Source organism: Protopterus annectens, chromosome 7.part0 (assembly GCF_019279795.1).
Source record: "Protopterus annectens isolate FY-2018-M chromosome 7.part0, PAN1.0, whole genome shotgun sequence".
Taxonomy (NCBI): Eukaryota; Metazoa; Chordata; order Ceratodontiformes; family Protopteridae; genus Protopterus; species Protopterus annectens.
In genome coordinates this window covers 1,919,050,025-1,919,066,544 of record NC_056739.1, presented here as the reverse complement: position 1 = coordinate 1,919,066,544, position 16,520 = coordinate 1,919,050,025, and the positions used below count along the sequence as shown (strand labels likewise).

General features: G+C 39.4%; 1 protein-coding gene across 1 annotated transcript in view; it reads right to left on the bottom strand.

Annotated features, from left to right (window-relative positions):
• LOC122807260 (plexin-A1-like) overlaps nucleotides 1-16,520 on the bottom strand; it is a 2,134,283-nt gene that overhangs the window by 275,772 nt on the left and 1,841,991 nt on the right. The window contains exon 19 of the mRNA XM_044078363.1: nucleotides 10,541-10,684. Within this exon, the coding sequence (XP_043934298.1) occupies nucleotides 10,541-10,684 (144 nt within the window). The remainder of the gene's footprint in view (nucleotides 1-10,540; nucleotides 10,685-16,520) is intronic.

The following is a 16,520-nucleotide window of genomic DNA, read 5'->3' as shown; positions in this document are numbered from 1 at the left end:
ATTACATAGGACTACTACATTCAAACTCATAACCCAACTTCACTCACTTTACAACTCACTGCACACACATTTTATTTTTTGTATTTGTATTTGTATTTATTTTTACTTTTATTTAAACCAAAGTTTTTTTTTTTTTAATTCACTCACTGGGTTTACCAGGTTTGTATAAACAATGCACAATCAAATTAACCTATGCACATTTTAATGTTTCATTTTATTATTATTATATTTCTTTGTTGTTTTCTCAAAAAATTCTCAAATTTAAACTAAGCTCTAACAGCTCTTGTGAAATGGTAACAATTAACATCCCTCAGTTGCCTTAACAACTGCTAACTGTTTTTGACTTTTGAAAGAAAAAAGCTGCTGCATGCTAAAAGCTGTCTGATCTTGCTGTTCTGTACTCCTACTGACTTTGGATTTTACCATTTGGTTTGATTTCTGCTTTTTGCTACCAACTGTCTTTTCTTTTATTTTTTTGCTTGGCATAAAGGACTTACCTTTTTACTTTAACATTGTTCTCTTCACTTTATGTTCTGGGAACTACTCTTCTTGGTGTTATCAGTTTTGCTCTTAAATTAAACACCACAAACCTAACTATTGGAACAATAAATATGGAAAACTCATCATTGTGTTTTTCTTCTCTGGATGAGCTGGTCTAAAGTTAAAAAATATATAAACACATTGATGGGAGGTTGGCATAATAGTTAAGGTGTTTACCTTACAGATACAAGGTGCAGGGTTGGATTCTCACATGGGGTAATCAGGTAGGCTTAAAATAGCCCTCAAGGGCAGTTAGCCTAGTACTAATCTATGATCGTATGAACACCAGATTCCGTCAACCAAAAGTCCCCCTGTGTTAGATCACGGGCAACATATAATTACAGCAACAAAATGGATACTCAGCACAAAAAGCAAGTGTTCTGATCATGCCAACAGTCCGATAAGAAGTTCATGGAAGGAAAGTGAGGTGCATTAAAGAAGCCTTTGCATTTCAGGGTTATGTCTAGGGTTAGAGTTAGGGAGTTCTACAGTATTGATTCTAGTGTCAGATTGCCATAATGGCTACTAGTGAACTATTACTTTCATGTTGGTAATGCACTGTTTGGAATGATATGTAGCATATTTTATTTATTATTTATTTATTTTATTTTTTATTTTACATTTGTTGACCGGGCTAGTCCAGCTGGATAATTTCCATTTTCAGTGGAGGCCCGGGGAGAAAAGCTCCACAGATTAAAACGAGGTTATAGAAATTAAACATTTACAATAAATGCCAGTGACACAGACAGTAAGCAACAATGCATACATATTAGTCTAGGTCAAGTAATAAAAAACACATAGTGCTATCTATGTATTGAGAAAAGCATTAATTCTTTACAGTACAATTATGTGAGGATGGGGTATTACATATTTTAAAATGTATATACATACTTGTAAAAGACATTGTTTGTACCTTTTTTTTTGAAATATGAGAACAGTAGTAACAGTACAGTCAAGTCATTTGTGATCACAGAGAAAGGTTGCAGTTTTGAAATATGATAGTAGAAAGAAGAAAGTAGATTAGTCTGGATTGGTACAAGAGCAGAGCCAGAAGTTGTTCAGATGTAAAAGAAGTTGTTTTTTAAAGAGATGAAAGGAGCCTAGAGAGGTAATGTGTGAGGGGAGGTTATTCCATATTTTGCCTACTGAGTTGGAGAAAAGGCAGTTACCTGCAGAATTTGTAATTCTAGTTGTGTTGACTTGTAGCTTTTCAGCGGAGCACAGCTGTTTCAGGTTATTATAGGGGGTCAAGAGGTTACTGAGAGCAGGTGTCTGATGGTTGATATAGAATGTTATGTGTTATTAAGAGTTGTTGATAGATAAGTTTGTTAGGAAGTTCCAACCAGTGTAAGTGTTTTAAGTTTAGACAGTGGTGAGTTCTATACTGGGATGCTGTGGCAAAACGAGCTATATTGTGATAGGATGTAGTCAGTTTTTTCAGGTTGCTTTTAGAGAGATTAGTGTAAATAGAGGAAGCATACAGTAGGGTAGAGATAAGATGCGATTGTGCTAAGGTGGTCCGTGCTTCTGGTGTAAGGAAGGGTTTAATTCTGTACAGTGAACCAATCTTTTTATTAACTGCTTTTATAGTGTTATTGATGTGATAATCATAGTTAAGATTATTATCAATAGTAACACCAAGCAGTTTGGTAGTAGAGTCTGGGGAGATGAGGGAATTATCACTTGCAGTAATAGTGAAGTTTAGTTGAGAAGATTTGTGGGTAAGTGAGAATAGTAATAGTTTTGTTTTCTTGGGGTTGAGGAGAAGACATCTTTTTGAGAACCACTGTTCGACGGTAGAAAAGGTAGATTGTGTGAGTGAATGGAGTTCAGATTGAGTGGAAGCTGTGCAAATAATGGTAGAATCATCTGCATATTGTATACAGGTAGTGTTTTGGATAGATGATTGAAGATCATTAATAAAGATAGAGAATAAGAGTGGGCCTAGTATAGATCCTTGAGGTACTCCTAAAGAGATAGGTAGTAGAGCAGATAGACAATTTTTCCAGAGTACTGCTTGTTGTCGGTTTTCAAGATAGGATGAGAACCAGGTTAAGGAAGAGAAATCCAAGGCAAGGGATTTTAATGTGTAGAAGAAGTGTATGGTTGACCATGTCGAAGGCTTTTGACAGGTCTAGGAAAAGAGAAGAGGTTAGTTTGTTGTTGTTACGGTTACAGGTGATGGTGTTGGTAAAAGAAAGTAGTGCAGTGGTAGTACTATGTGAAGGTCTAAATCCATGTTGAGTGTTTGCTAGTAGGTTGTTATGAAGGAGATGGTTAAGTAGTTGTTTGTGTATACATTTTTCCATGATTTTAGCTAGTGGAGATAATAGCGCTATAGGGCGAAAGTTAGAAAGGTCAGTGGATTTGCCTCCTTTGTGTAAGGGTATGATGTGTGATATCTTCCAGATTGCTGGAAAAGTACTTTCTTTTATGGATCTGTTTATTAGGATAGAAACAGGGTAGGCAATAGCTTTAGCTGCTACTTGAAGGAATTCAGCAGGAAGCTTATCTGCTGAGGGGTAGTGGGTTTAAGTTTTTGTAAAAGAGATTGAATGTAGGAGGTGGGTATGGGTTGAAGTTGAAGGGGAAGAAGGGAGTTGTTGATGTTACTTAAGAGCAGTTGGGAAGCATCAGGAGAGAAGTGGTTAGCTAGACTTTGTATGGAAGTAGTAAAGAAAGTATTGAAGTTATTGGCTATTAAAGAGGGATTTATCAGGGTCTAAATTCTGTGGGTTGGGTGTAACTACTTTGCCTGGGGTAAGTAGATTATTGATAGTAGACCAGAACTTTTTTTGGTTCTTTTTTGGTGGATTGCTGAAGTTCAAAGTAATAATTCTTTTTATCGGAGAGGATGGCTTTTTTGGTATTGTTTCTGAGCTCTCTAAAGGTTTGATGATCTGTTGGGTTTCTAGAGGAACGCCATTTTTTCCAAGATTTATTTCTGAGTATAATTTTTTGTTTAGTATTAGAGGTTAGCCAAGGTGCTGTTTTAGTCTTTGTTCTAATGGTACGACTTGGGGCATGTTGATTTAAGATTGCAAGGAATGCCGAGTTGAAATGTTCAACGGCATTGTTAAGTGAGAGGTGTTTTAGAGGGGTCCAGTTGTATTGTGAAAGTTCTGTTTGAAACCGTTCAGGATTAAACTGTTTTTTTGAATATAGTGTTCTATGAGAGGTAGGTAAGTTTAGATTAGTTTTAGCTCTAATGACATAGGTGAGGGAGTGATCGCTAAGGTCATCAGGAAGGATGCCAGTTTGGTAGGTTTGTAGGGGGGAGTTTGTAAGAATCCAGTCTAAGGTGGTTTCTTTTTTGCTCTTATTTATTTTAGTGGGACTATCAATTAGTTGTTTGAAACCATAAAGGTTTATATGGGAAGTAGGGTTAGCATTGTTACAAGATTTCCAATCAATGTTAAAGTCCCCAAGGAATAGTGTTTCTTGAGGAAGGTTATTAGAGAGTTGTTCAAGAAGTTGTTCTAAAGTGGGGATGTTATTTCCAGGGGGGAGGTATGCACAGATGATGTTTATTGCTTTAGTAGTGTTAATTTGAATTCTGGAGCAGATTATTTCAGCATTATTGTTTATTGAGAGCTTTATTTAGAGCTTTATTGAGAGCTCATTATATTGCCTATTTTATTTATTTTATTTTATGTAATTTACTAACTAGTTAATTTTACAGTTAAAATTTTGGAAAATATTATTTCTAGGTACTTTTTGCCTCCATGTCTGCAGAAAATCAATCCTTTGCCTACTGGACTTCAGCCACATTGCTTCCTCTAGGTGGGGGGGGGGTCCCTAAAACTATGGGAGTGAAAACCATCTGTAGAAGGTGTCTTTTGGGCAGCCATGAGGGTTGCTTGTGCTGTCCTTTGGTATACCACTTATCGTGGCATTTCTGAAGGTCACAATTCTAATCCTGTGTGGATGGACAACTGCTCTGCATCACCACAGATGTCCACTATGCCTTCCCCATGCAGGTGTATGGTTCTACGTACTTTTGATGAAGGCTGCCATATACAGGAGGTTTGCTGTGCTGAATGTCTTCTCCTTGACCACACATTTGCATCCCTACCTTTTGTCCAAAGCACAGTCGGTCCCCACCACCAACCCCATCTGTCAGCTCTGTCAAGAAGTCAAGTCGCAAAATGAACTCGTGTCACTTAAGCCATAGTAAAGGTTTATCCTTCTAGGTCTCCAAGCTGACTACTACAATTTTGGAAAGCTGATGTACAAAGCAACTGTCTGAGCATTGCTCAGTATAGACTTCTTGCTCATTCAACACAGGTACCAGAATGAATACAGCATACAAACAACAACATACAGAAGAAAGTAGGCTTACTTTAATATGGACAATGTCTTCTAGGATTATCCCACATCAAACACAGAAAACTATTTTTGTATGCTTTTTGCCCCTACGTCATGCTGGCCCATCAGTTCCTTTCTCGGCCAACTGGCCCATTAATTACCCTTACACCAAATTGAGAGCCAGCCAAGAGGAGACTTCATCTAGGCAGTCATCAGGGATTGTTCTGTTATGTCTTGTTTACAAAAGCAATCCAGGTGCTATATATGTTAAAGGAACATCATCTACATGAGCAATATACAGACGATATAAAAAGTGTACACACTCCTGTTAAAATGCCAGGTTTTTGTAAAAAAGAGACCACAATAAATAATTTCAAAACTTTTACCACCTTTAATGTGACCTACAACCTGTACAATTCAAAAACAAACAAATCTGTTGGGGGAAAAATATAAAAAATAAAAAAAAACATACAATTAGCTGGTTGCACAAGTGTGCACACCCTTAAACTAATACTTTATTGAAGCACCTTTTGATTTAATTACAGCATTCAGTCTTCTTGGATAGGAGTCTATCAGCATGGCACATCTTGACTTGGCAATATTTGCCCACTCTTCTTTGCAAAAGCACTCCAAATCTGTCAGATGGCAAGGGCATCTCTTGTACACAGCCCTCTTCAGGTCACCCCACAGATTTTCTATTGGATTTAGGTCTGGACTCTGGCTGGGCCATTCCAAAACTTTTCTTCTGGTGAAGCCATTCTTTTGTTTATTTGGATGTATGCTTGGGTTCATTGTTGTGTTGAAAGACGAAATTCCTCTTCATCTTTCTAGCAGATGCCTGAAGGTTTTGTGCCATATGTGACTGGTATTTAGAACTGTTCATAATTCCCTCCACCTTGACTAAAGCCCCGGTTCCAGCTGAAGAAAAGCAACCCCAAAGCATGATATGCCACCACCATGCTTCACCGTGGGGATGGTGTTCTTTTGATTATCCGAAGTGTTGCTTTTGCACCAAACATACCTTTTGGAATTGTGGCCAAAAGGTTCAACCTTGGTCTCATCATACCATAACACATTTTCCTCGCATTCTTTTGGAAGACGTGCATTGTTTAGCAAATTTTAGCCATGCCTGGATGTTTTTCTGTGTAAGGATAGGCTTCCGCCTTGCAACCCTATCCCACAGGCCAGACATATTGAGAATACGGGAGATTGTTGTCACATGTAGTACACAGCCAGTACGTGCCAGAAATTCCTGCAGCTCCTTCAGTGTTGCTGTAGGTCTCTTGGCAGCCTCCCTGACCAGTTTTGGTCTCGTCTTTTCATCAAGTTTTGTGGGACTTCCAGTTTTTGTAACGTCATTGTTGTCCCATATTTTCTTCACTTTTTGATGACTGCCTTCACTGTGTTCCATGGTATAGCCAATGCTGTGGAAATTTCTTTGTACCCTTCTCCTGACTAATACCTTTCAACAATGAGATCCCTTTGATGCTTTGTAAACTCTCTGCGAACCATGGCTTTTGCCGTAGCAGGCAACTGAGTAAATGTCAGGAAAATCCTACTAGGACAGCTGAACTTTATTTGGAGTTAATCAGGGTCTCTTTAATTGATGGCAGGTGTGTACCCAAGAAGACTGAATGCTGCAAATAAAGTAAAAGGTGCTTCAACAAAGTATTAGTTTAAGGGTGTGCACACTTATGCTACCAGGTTATTGTACGTTTATTTTTTTTTATATTTTTTCCCCGAACAGATTTGTTTGTTTTTCAATTGAATTGTACAGGTTATAGGTCACATTAAAAGGTGGAAAAAGTTTTGAAATGCTTTATTGTGTTCTCATTTTTTTATAATCACAACAACCTGGCATTTTAACAGAGGTGTGTACACTTTTTATATCCACTGTATATTAAAAATAAAACAAGCTTTACTAATGCCACTCTTTTTTTATACATACAAAAAAAAAAAGCTTTATTACTTCTACTAAAGCTCTTTCATTCTCCAACAAGACTTCAACAGAACTAGTATAAACCTCATTCCACACACTTATAAATATTAAGTACTGATGTACCAATAAACCAAATAACCAGTTTTAAATGTATGGACATGTTTTGATCCCAATCTCATAATTCAAACCTCACAATGAAACACTGACGGGTTAAATTATGACAAACTCTCCAGTCACTGGACTCCAGAAGCAAGAAAAGCAACAACAGTGAATACTCTCTAATCTAGACTCGATATGCACTGCCACTGTGACTATTTCATTCACCTGGCAACATGCAATTATTGCAGATTACGGAGAGTAAAGTCTGTAAAGTCATATTCTTAGCAGCCTCTAGGAAAACCCACTTTTACCATTGAAAAGGGCAAATAGGCTACTTGTAACACCTTAATGGCTAAACATGCTTAGATTTAAGGTACTACATGTTGAGAAGTCCTCTAATGCAAAAAGAAGCCCTGCGTGCCTGGCTCCTTAAAGAAGAAGAAAGCGCACTCTAAGACCCAGGTTATCTGTGTTCAATTAGTGACATGGGTAATGGGGGGGATAAGGCAGGTGGAGCTTGAGATCAAGTGACTAAAACCAGCTCATCCATCCTGGCCCACTACAATGGTGGCACCTAATGGTGAGTAGGTGTTAACCCAAAGAAGAAATCAGAGCAGGACTGTGCTGTAGTGTTAAGCAGTACATGTAGTAGTGGCATGGGGATAAAGTAAATCACTCCTTGCACAGGCAGACACTACAAGTAACCTGGCTACCTATGATGAGTGGTTAAGAAGGATGGGGCAGAGATGACCAAGGGACCAATACAATGATCCACTTCTCAATGCCAAACTGTTACATCCAGGGGGAAACAAATGGACAAGGATGGCTCTAATTCACTTCAGGGATCCCTGGTTCTCACTCTCTGGACCTTGGATAACATAGGAGTCAACAGGTCACAAGTGAATGGAGCCAAGGTCTTGGGCGAGAGACTAAAAAAAGCTTAGCCTCCACTATCCACCGAACTCTACTAACCAATATGCACTTACACCTGGGCATTCCAGCATTTACTTTGGCACTGGGGAGACGAAATTTAGAATGCTTCCAACTGATGCCTGACGCAGTCAAGAACAAACAGAAACTGCTGACATGAGAGAACCCAACAGATCTCTACTGCAGCATTCCAAACTAAGTAAGGACATCTCAGGAGTATCTACCACAGTTCTACAAACATCAACATCAAAATGAACAGTGGCTGATTGCTACCATCATACTGCCTTTACAATACTCTGGATTATCATACAGTGCTTTGTTGCTGGGGCTCTGCTACTGTAAATGATGGTGAGATGTTAACATATTGGACATTTACTAATTTATTTTATATGTATGTAGTACAGCTATGCTTCATTTTATATCTAATTGTTACCTATACCTCTGCTCAGGTCATGGATGAAAAGATCAGTTCACTAACCTGGCTAACAAAAGCAGAAGATGATTGGCATACGAGTCAGACAAACAAGCTCCTGTACCATACAGTAGCTGTTTGGTTTCTTTACAGCAGGTGGATAGCACTTGGGATTGACTTTACTGACACCAATCTGAAAGTGTTCTCAAAAGCAATAGCAGTATCACCACAGGTTTGGACTCTTCCACACCAGCCAAATCAAAACATCTCTTCTTGCAATCTTAAACCTCTTGGTGCTGCATTTAAAATGCACACGTATCAAATTTGGTAGGTCACCAATAACACATACTTTAGTTGGAAGCCAAATAACATCATCCCATTTTCAATTCCATATTTCAATGAAGACTACACCTATGACAAACACATGAGGTCATCCCCTTCAAAGCCAATTCTTGAGGCTCCCAGCAGGCACATCCTCCTTTTCTCTATAGAAGTGGGTACCGCAGCATAGAAGGTGGTTATTGGCTGGGGGTTGATCCTCTATCAAAGCAAAGCATATTCCTCTGTAAAACTCATAAATGAAAGGCCACCTGGGGCATCAACAAAATTGATGACACCTAAGTTTCCTGCATCAGACTCAACCTGTCAACAGGAAGAAAGGGTTTGATAATATGGGGTTTAAACAATTTAAGAATTTTACAGGAAGACATTCCTATCATCTGTTAAGATGGTCAGATTAAGTGATAAAGTAGAAGTGGACAGAATCTTAGAGTTGGGAGGGAACATCTCTCGTGCATGCATGGAAACCAGTAACTGGCTTGGGGTCTCAGTACCTCCTTTAAAGGTAGTATGAAGCAACAACTGGAATATGATTCTGCCTCTAAAAGGGCCAAGACCGATAGGGACTCAACAGCAGACAGACATCAAATTGGGGAGGAGCAAGAAGTAAATACTTTGCCATACCAACACCAGTACCTTTGTGGGATTGAAAGGAGTCTCAGCAGCCACATGACCTATGTCTGCTGAATTTTCAGAGGTAATACTTTGGGGGCTACTTCATCTTAGCCTTTATTTTGGGGTTGGAGGGCAAGAAGTAGAATGTCATGAGAGGGAACCTAGCCTAGAACAAGATTTCAGTTTTTTCCTGATCTACACAGACCCTGAGCTTTAAAGCCAAACTAACCAGACCCTTTGTTTGAAAGACAGCAACAGTACCTGCAAGAAGCAGCCTACTACAATATCAGTAATAATATTAAAAGTTCCCAGACTGGATACCTACTCTCAAAAAGTTAATTAGAAATGATATGACAGTGGACTGATGACAGATTACTTCTCTGCAGAAAAAAAGAACTAGGTAATAGCACAGGTGTCGTCCTCAGCACAGTGGTGCAGAGGTTACCGTTGTCACCTCACAGCAAGAGGTCCTCCAGTTCGATTATCTGCTGGGGTGCCTTCTGTACAGAGTCTGCATGTATTCCCTGCATTCACATGAGTTTCCCTCCAGGTGCTCAGGTTTCCTCCCACATCCCAAAGACATGCTTCTGGAGCATTTCTCCCCGGGCCTCCACTGAAAATAGGCTCTGTCCTACTCAAACTTTCCTGGTCAACAAATGTTAGTTAAATAAATAAATAAAATGTATAAGCTGTGCATTGGTCTAATTTTGCATATAGAGAAGCTACATCTATAGGGAACATACAAAAAAAAACTTTGAAAGATGGAACATCTGTCTTTGACAAATTCCAAAGATAAGGAAAAAAAACTGCAGCAGTGACCTCTATGACTAACATCTTTAAGTTGCATAATTCAGCAAGGGACAAATCTATCCAATTTTAAAACATGTTACCAAACTTATTCCATTAATAAAACACTTACACAACTTCAGTATATCTGACCAGCTGTTAGCCATGTACAACATAAAACACAAACACAATGCAATGCTGATGATCATATCCATAGACTTGCCAGATGGCAACCAGAAACAGCTTACCTGCATCACATTACCAGAGGGGACTTCAAAAAAAAAAACACAAAATTAGATTGAACACTTAAAGCAGTTTGACAGACTAGAAAGGAAAAGAAAGTCAGAGAGACCAGATAAATTCCAAACATCTTGGATGAAGAAAGTAAGAATCATTAATGAGACTCTTTTTACATAGCCAATGTCCAAAACTCAGTGGTTTTAAACAAGGCAAAATAACGGAAAAAAATATACATATAGACAATTCGAGCCTTCCCTGTACATAAATTTGCAACCACATTTCCAAATTCACTTCATAAATTACTAAAAAAATATTATAACTGAAAAACTTACAGTCACTTTGTGCTGTCCAGTGAGGTTTGGAGTCTCACACATTAGCTGAGTTTCAGATGTGGTTACCACACATGGGATCTCACCAATCAACACAGTATAGTTCAGCTTCATGTTACCAGGAGCAGCTGGACTCAAGTTTCGACCCTTGTAGAAATTTAAAAGAAAAAAGGCAAAACATTTTTAGACAAAGTCAACATGCCAGCCAATATAAATCACATTAATGGTTATGCAAGTGATATCTATCAGTCAACTGTAATTCATATCTGGGTCTATTTTCTGACATCGAAAAAATATTAAATATAACGGCTGTATATCAAATGTTACTCAATGAACAACACTTTTAATGAACAGGCATGCCTTTGAAAATAAAGTGATCGAATGACCATAGTTGGCCAACATAAAGGAACCACGAACTACAACTAGCTTACCAGTAACTTACCTTTAACAGCACCTCCCTTTCCCCAATTCAGTGCAACCTAGGAGCTTGCAGGGGGTGTGGGGGGTATAGCCCTCACAACAGAAGGATTCCATGAACATGTGACAATACTTATGTGGGATGCTGTGCCCCCAATACCCCCTAATTATACATACCAACTCTGAGATCACACTAAACTGGGGAAAGGTCAGTTTCTGTACAAGCTAAGTTACCGGTAAGCTAGTAGTAGATCATGGTTCCTTTATGTAGACCAACTATGGTCATTTGATGACTATTTTCAAAGACATGCCTATTCGTTAAAAGTGCTATTCACTGAGTAACGTTCAACATACAGCCATTCGATTTAATATTTCTTTGATGGCCAAAAATAGACCTGCATAACTCAAAGGCTGTTGGGATTTGACTGACCGTTATTGACAATGCATTACAAAACCTTCCCGTGCCACTTTATGGTAACAGAAAGGGTCAAAAATACACAAATCTTCTTAAAGTGCACACATCAAGAACACCATCAAATCTGCATTGTAAATGCCTTTCTTTGAGATTATCTACAATACCTGCCGACCACATTAGTGACTGCTTTACTGAATGGGCTGTACGCTGACATCTGAATTCCTATGCTTATCTATAAATGCTTCCACGACTGTAAGCTTTTAAGTTATATATACTGGCTGAATATGTTCGGTCACGCTTTTTGTACACTACTGTACAGCACTATAACGTACATATATCTATTTGGGTCAAATTATGCTTAAAGTCAACATAACAAAAGTTGACAATTTAGAGAAAATGCTATTTTCCCAGGGTTACAGAATATACCCTTTCCCAGTATTGTGTTTGTTGTGAAATATATTTAGCAGGGAGTGTGGGGATGAGGGGGCCTTCTGCATGCTCCAAGGTAATCTCTCAGACCATGTGCTCTGCATAATTAATTTTTTTTCTCACTTTTGTGTCCAGATAAGCAATGTCTACATTTGGTTGTTTCAAATAATTTAAGTAGACCCATACATTAAATACATATGTATTTTTTTCTGGGTATTGTTAATCTATATATGTTACTTCTGAATTTTTTTTGTAATAAATACTTCCACCAAGACCAAGTAATAGTTATGATACATAAATATCAAGACCTGCTTTCAGTGATGTCTTGATTCATTGAGACTGCCAAAAAAGGGAGAAAATATGGCCATGAATGATATGTGGACCAGATACTCCAAAGCAGGGGATTTGCCCCTTGTTCCCCTTACTTAATATGACTCACTCCAAGGTTGAAAAATCTTAGGTATTTAATTTTCAATGAAGACGGACTTCACTCTGGAGGGTCTTTAATCAAACTTCTAGTTACAGTTTCATCATATAAAGGAAGTCACTGTTTTGGTAATTTCACACTACACTAACTAGTTACACTACAGCTATTATATTCAAAGTTTATTACATGGTTTGGTAAGTCACACGGACAATCCAGTGAGTAATCATATAGATATAACCATGCCCATGTCCCACTACTAAGCACATTACTGCAGCGTAGAGAAGAATACCACAATTACAATAAATAAGAAAAAAGTTACATATCTTTTGTGCTCTGCATGAGACGCCATACTCTCTCTGTTCCTCACATGCATCTTGTACCACAGACTCTTAGCAACGGAGTCAAGTTCAGAAAGGCAAATATGCATGCGACAAAATATTTTTTGGGTTCCTCCTCCTCTGGATTTTATAATCAGTATTTATAGGAACATTTCACTTTGTGCATTAAGGAAAAACTAATCAGAAGGTCACCTGCTTGTGCACAAAATGGCAAGGTGTCTTCAGTCCCTTTTGGTAACTAGCACATTTAAACTGTCCCCAAAACTAGTGACATAGATAACACCTTTGCTGCACTGCAGTCACCAAGATATTTAATTTATAACTGCATCAAAGTGCAATAAATTAAAGCTTACTAATGAGGAAATAACATTGGTATCATCCAATGTTTTATCATTTTTATTAAGTTAGTTCATGTTGTCTCACTTGGTCTGTAAGGCCCTGTTTCAGAACTAAAGGGCAGAAAGATTCCATTACACAGCATGGAAAAGAATGCACTCTTCAGGACAGCTAAATAACATTATGTGAGAATACCTATCATTACCTCAGTCTCAGAAGACACAATACTCTAAAAATCACTAACTCATATCCAAAGCCAAGTGTATTAAATTGGGAAAACATTAGATGTTGCTTTGTAAGTTGGGAAAGCTTGCAACTTGGTACCACTACAGACGTCTGCAATCAGACCCATTACAGAATCTCATTACATTTTGAATAGCAAGCTTCATGTCATCCACAGAAATAGAGAATGGGAGTATGGCTGCTGACTGACTCATACACCAAGGCACTGTATGAACACTTACACAAATGCATAGACAGGGCAATACCAAACAGAACCAAGACGCTCTCCTCTAAAAAAAGGAAGTCAATCTGGTGGACCCCTGCCATTAACAAACTCTACAACAAAAGGAAAAAACTGTTACGGAAAAGTGTAAAGTCTGATGACTGGAAAAATTCCCTTGGAAAACTCAGTAAAAAACGGTGATCCCTCATCAAATCCACCAAAGCTAGTTAAGAAAGCAAATCTGCTACAGATACTAAGGACATCAACAAGGCATTCGTTAGTTATGTCAAGAATCTGCATAGTAATATGCAGATTTGCTCTGAGCTACAGCACAACGGCATCACTTATACTGAACCAACTGATATTGCCAATATCTTGTCAGACAGGTTTAGTGTGAACTTTACTCCCCCCCTCACCCCCCAAAGGGCCCATCCACATACCAGAGGAATACCATCTCCCTACTATCACAACTGCACAAGTAGAAACTGCACTGACCAAAGCTAAGAATACAGGTTCCATGGCATCAGATAATATACCGAGTTGTGTCCTACACGATCTACAAAAAGAAAGTACAGTTGTGAACACTTACCATAAATGTAGATGTTAAAGTGCATTCACTGTTGCAGTCATTATATTTGGGTAATCTGCTGGCAGGTTGCCCTCAGTCGGCCTGATTAACAAAGTCTTGGGTCCTGCGTTGGTTGCTGTCCCTTCTTCTATGACGTCAGGTCGTCAGGGGTATAAAACATGCAGCCGATGTCATTACATCAGTTTTTCTTGTCCCAGATGTCAGGTGCCCCCCCTAATGCAGAGCAAATAAAATTAAAAAACACAAAATTATACCTCCAACCAAAAGCAAATACACCAAAAGGCTTTTAAGCATAGTAAAGGAAATTAGAGGTATAGCCAGAGAAAAGTAGGGGGCTGGAGGAAGGGTAACCAGGACTGCAACAGTGAATGCACTTGAACATCTACATTTATGGTAAGTGTACAAAACTGTACTATGTTCTTCGTGTTTCACTGTTTCAGTCATTACATTTGGGTAGATTCCCAAAGCTATGGTTGGGACGAGGAGTTTATACAGCATTAGGGCCAGCTATAAGGCCCAGCAAGACAGCAGTGGCAAAGCCAGCTCTGGATTTAGAGAAAATTGGCAAATGATAATGCTTGGTGAAAGTATGCACAGAACTCCAGGTAGCAGCTTCTAGAATATCCCTGTTAGGAACACCTCGGAGAAAGGCTGCAGAAGTAGATGCAGCCCTGGTGGAATGAGATCTGATCCCCTAGAGGATAGGTTTTCCATGGTGCTTATAGCAGAAATGAATGCAATGGCTTATCCATTTAGAAATGGTTTGTTTTGAAATAGCCTTCCCCTCTGCCCCTGCAGCAAATGCTACCAGCAACTCTTCAGATTTCCTTCGAGATTTAGTCCTGTCCAAGTAGAATTTTAGTTATCTGTGCACGTCCAATGAATGCAGAATCCGTTCCCATTTGTTCTGTGGATTGGGAAAGAGGGTTGGCAAATGAATGGACTGATTAAGAGCCACACTGGAAACTACCTTGGGCATGAGGGATGGATTGGTCCTGAGAGATACCCTGTCTGCATGAAAGACGATGAAATGCTCAACTGCCATAAGGGCCTGTAATTCAGATATCCTTCTAGCCTAAGTGATTGCTACAAGGAAAGCTGTTTTCCAAGAAAGAAATTTTAAGTCTGCAGTAACAGCTGGCTTGAAAGGAGCTAGAGTGAGCTTCTACAAAACAAAGTTAAGGTCCCAGGCAGGGGTAGGAGCTCTCCTAGGTGGTCACAAGTTCTTTGTCCCTCTGAGATACTGCTTAAGCAGAAGATGAGAGAAGAGGGGTGGTTCTGTGTTATAGTGAGCTGAAATAGCTGAGGCGTGGATTTTAATAGAGGAAAAAGACAGGCCTTTGTGAAGCATCTCAGTTAAGTATTGCAAGATCTGAGGTAAATTGGGCGCTGCTGTGCTCATCCCTAAAGATTGGTTCCAGGCATAGAATCTTTTCCATTTGTCAGCATAAGATTTTCTAGTACTAGGTCTTCTCGCCTCCAAGATGACATCCATCACAGGTTTGCTGAGGGATGATAAGGGTGAATTTAAGTGATTAGCCAGGCTGCAAGGTTCAATGTTGGAAGCAGAGGGTGCAGAATTTGACTCTCCTGTTGAGACAGCAGGGAAGGGGTCTGAGGCAGGCGCCATGGAGAGATTTGCGACACACTGCGGAGGAGTGGGTACCAGTGTTGGTGCGGCCAGTCTGGAGCAATCAAAATCATCCTTGGTTTGTCCTGTTTGACTTTTAGCAGAACTTTGGAGAGAAGAGGCAGAAGAGGAAAGGCGTAGACTGATAGGTTTTTCCAGCTGAAGGACAGAGCATCCACTTTCCAGGCTTGTTTGTGGGGAGTCCTTGTTCAAAACTTGTCCAACTGGTAGTTCTGGGGGAGGCAAATAGATCTATGTCTGGGCTCCCCCATTTGCTTGTCAACATGTTGAAAATCTGTGGTTCCAGTTTCCACTCGTGTGGGTCCATGAGTTTTCTGCTTAGTCCATCTGCCAGTGTATTCAATTTTCCTGGCAGGAATTGAGCTTGTAGGTGCACTTGGTCGCTCAAGGCTGTGTTCCACAATGCCATGGTTAGTCTGCAAAGGGGGTAAGAATGTGTACCCCCCTGCTTGTTTATGTACTACATAACTGTGGTGGTGTCCGTCTTTACCATTAGTTGTCCTGGAAGAATGTAGTCCTTGAAGGCTGTCAGAGCATTCTGTACAGCTAACATTTCTTTTTGATTGATATGTAGGTACATTTGATTTGGGTTCTATTTGCCCTGAATGCACTTCCCTGTCAGGTGATCCCCCCATGCATAGTCTGATGCATCTCTAGTTAGGGTTTGGGTGGCAGCGGGTAGTGTGAATGGTAGTCCCTTGTTTTGGTGGCAGGCCTCTGCCCAACATAGGAACTCCAGGCATAGGCAAGGTATGATAGGAATCATTGTTTCCAAGCTGTGACAATGTTGACTCCATAGACTTTTTAAGTACCACTGTAGTTTCCTCATATGCAGTCTTGCATATGGAATTAGAAGAATGCAGGAGGCCATGAACCCCAAGGCTTGCAGTATTTGTCTTGCAGATAGCAGGGTTTTTGTGGCCACTTGTTTGAAGT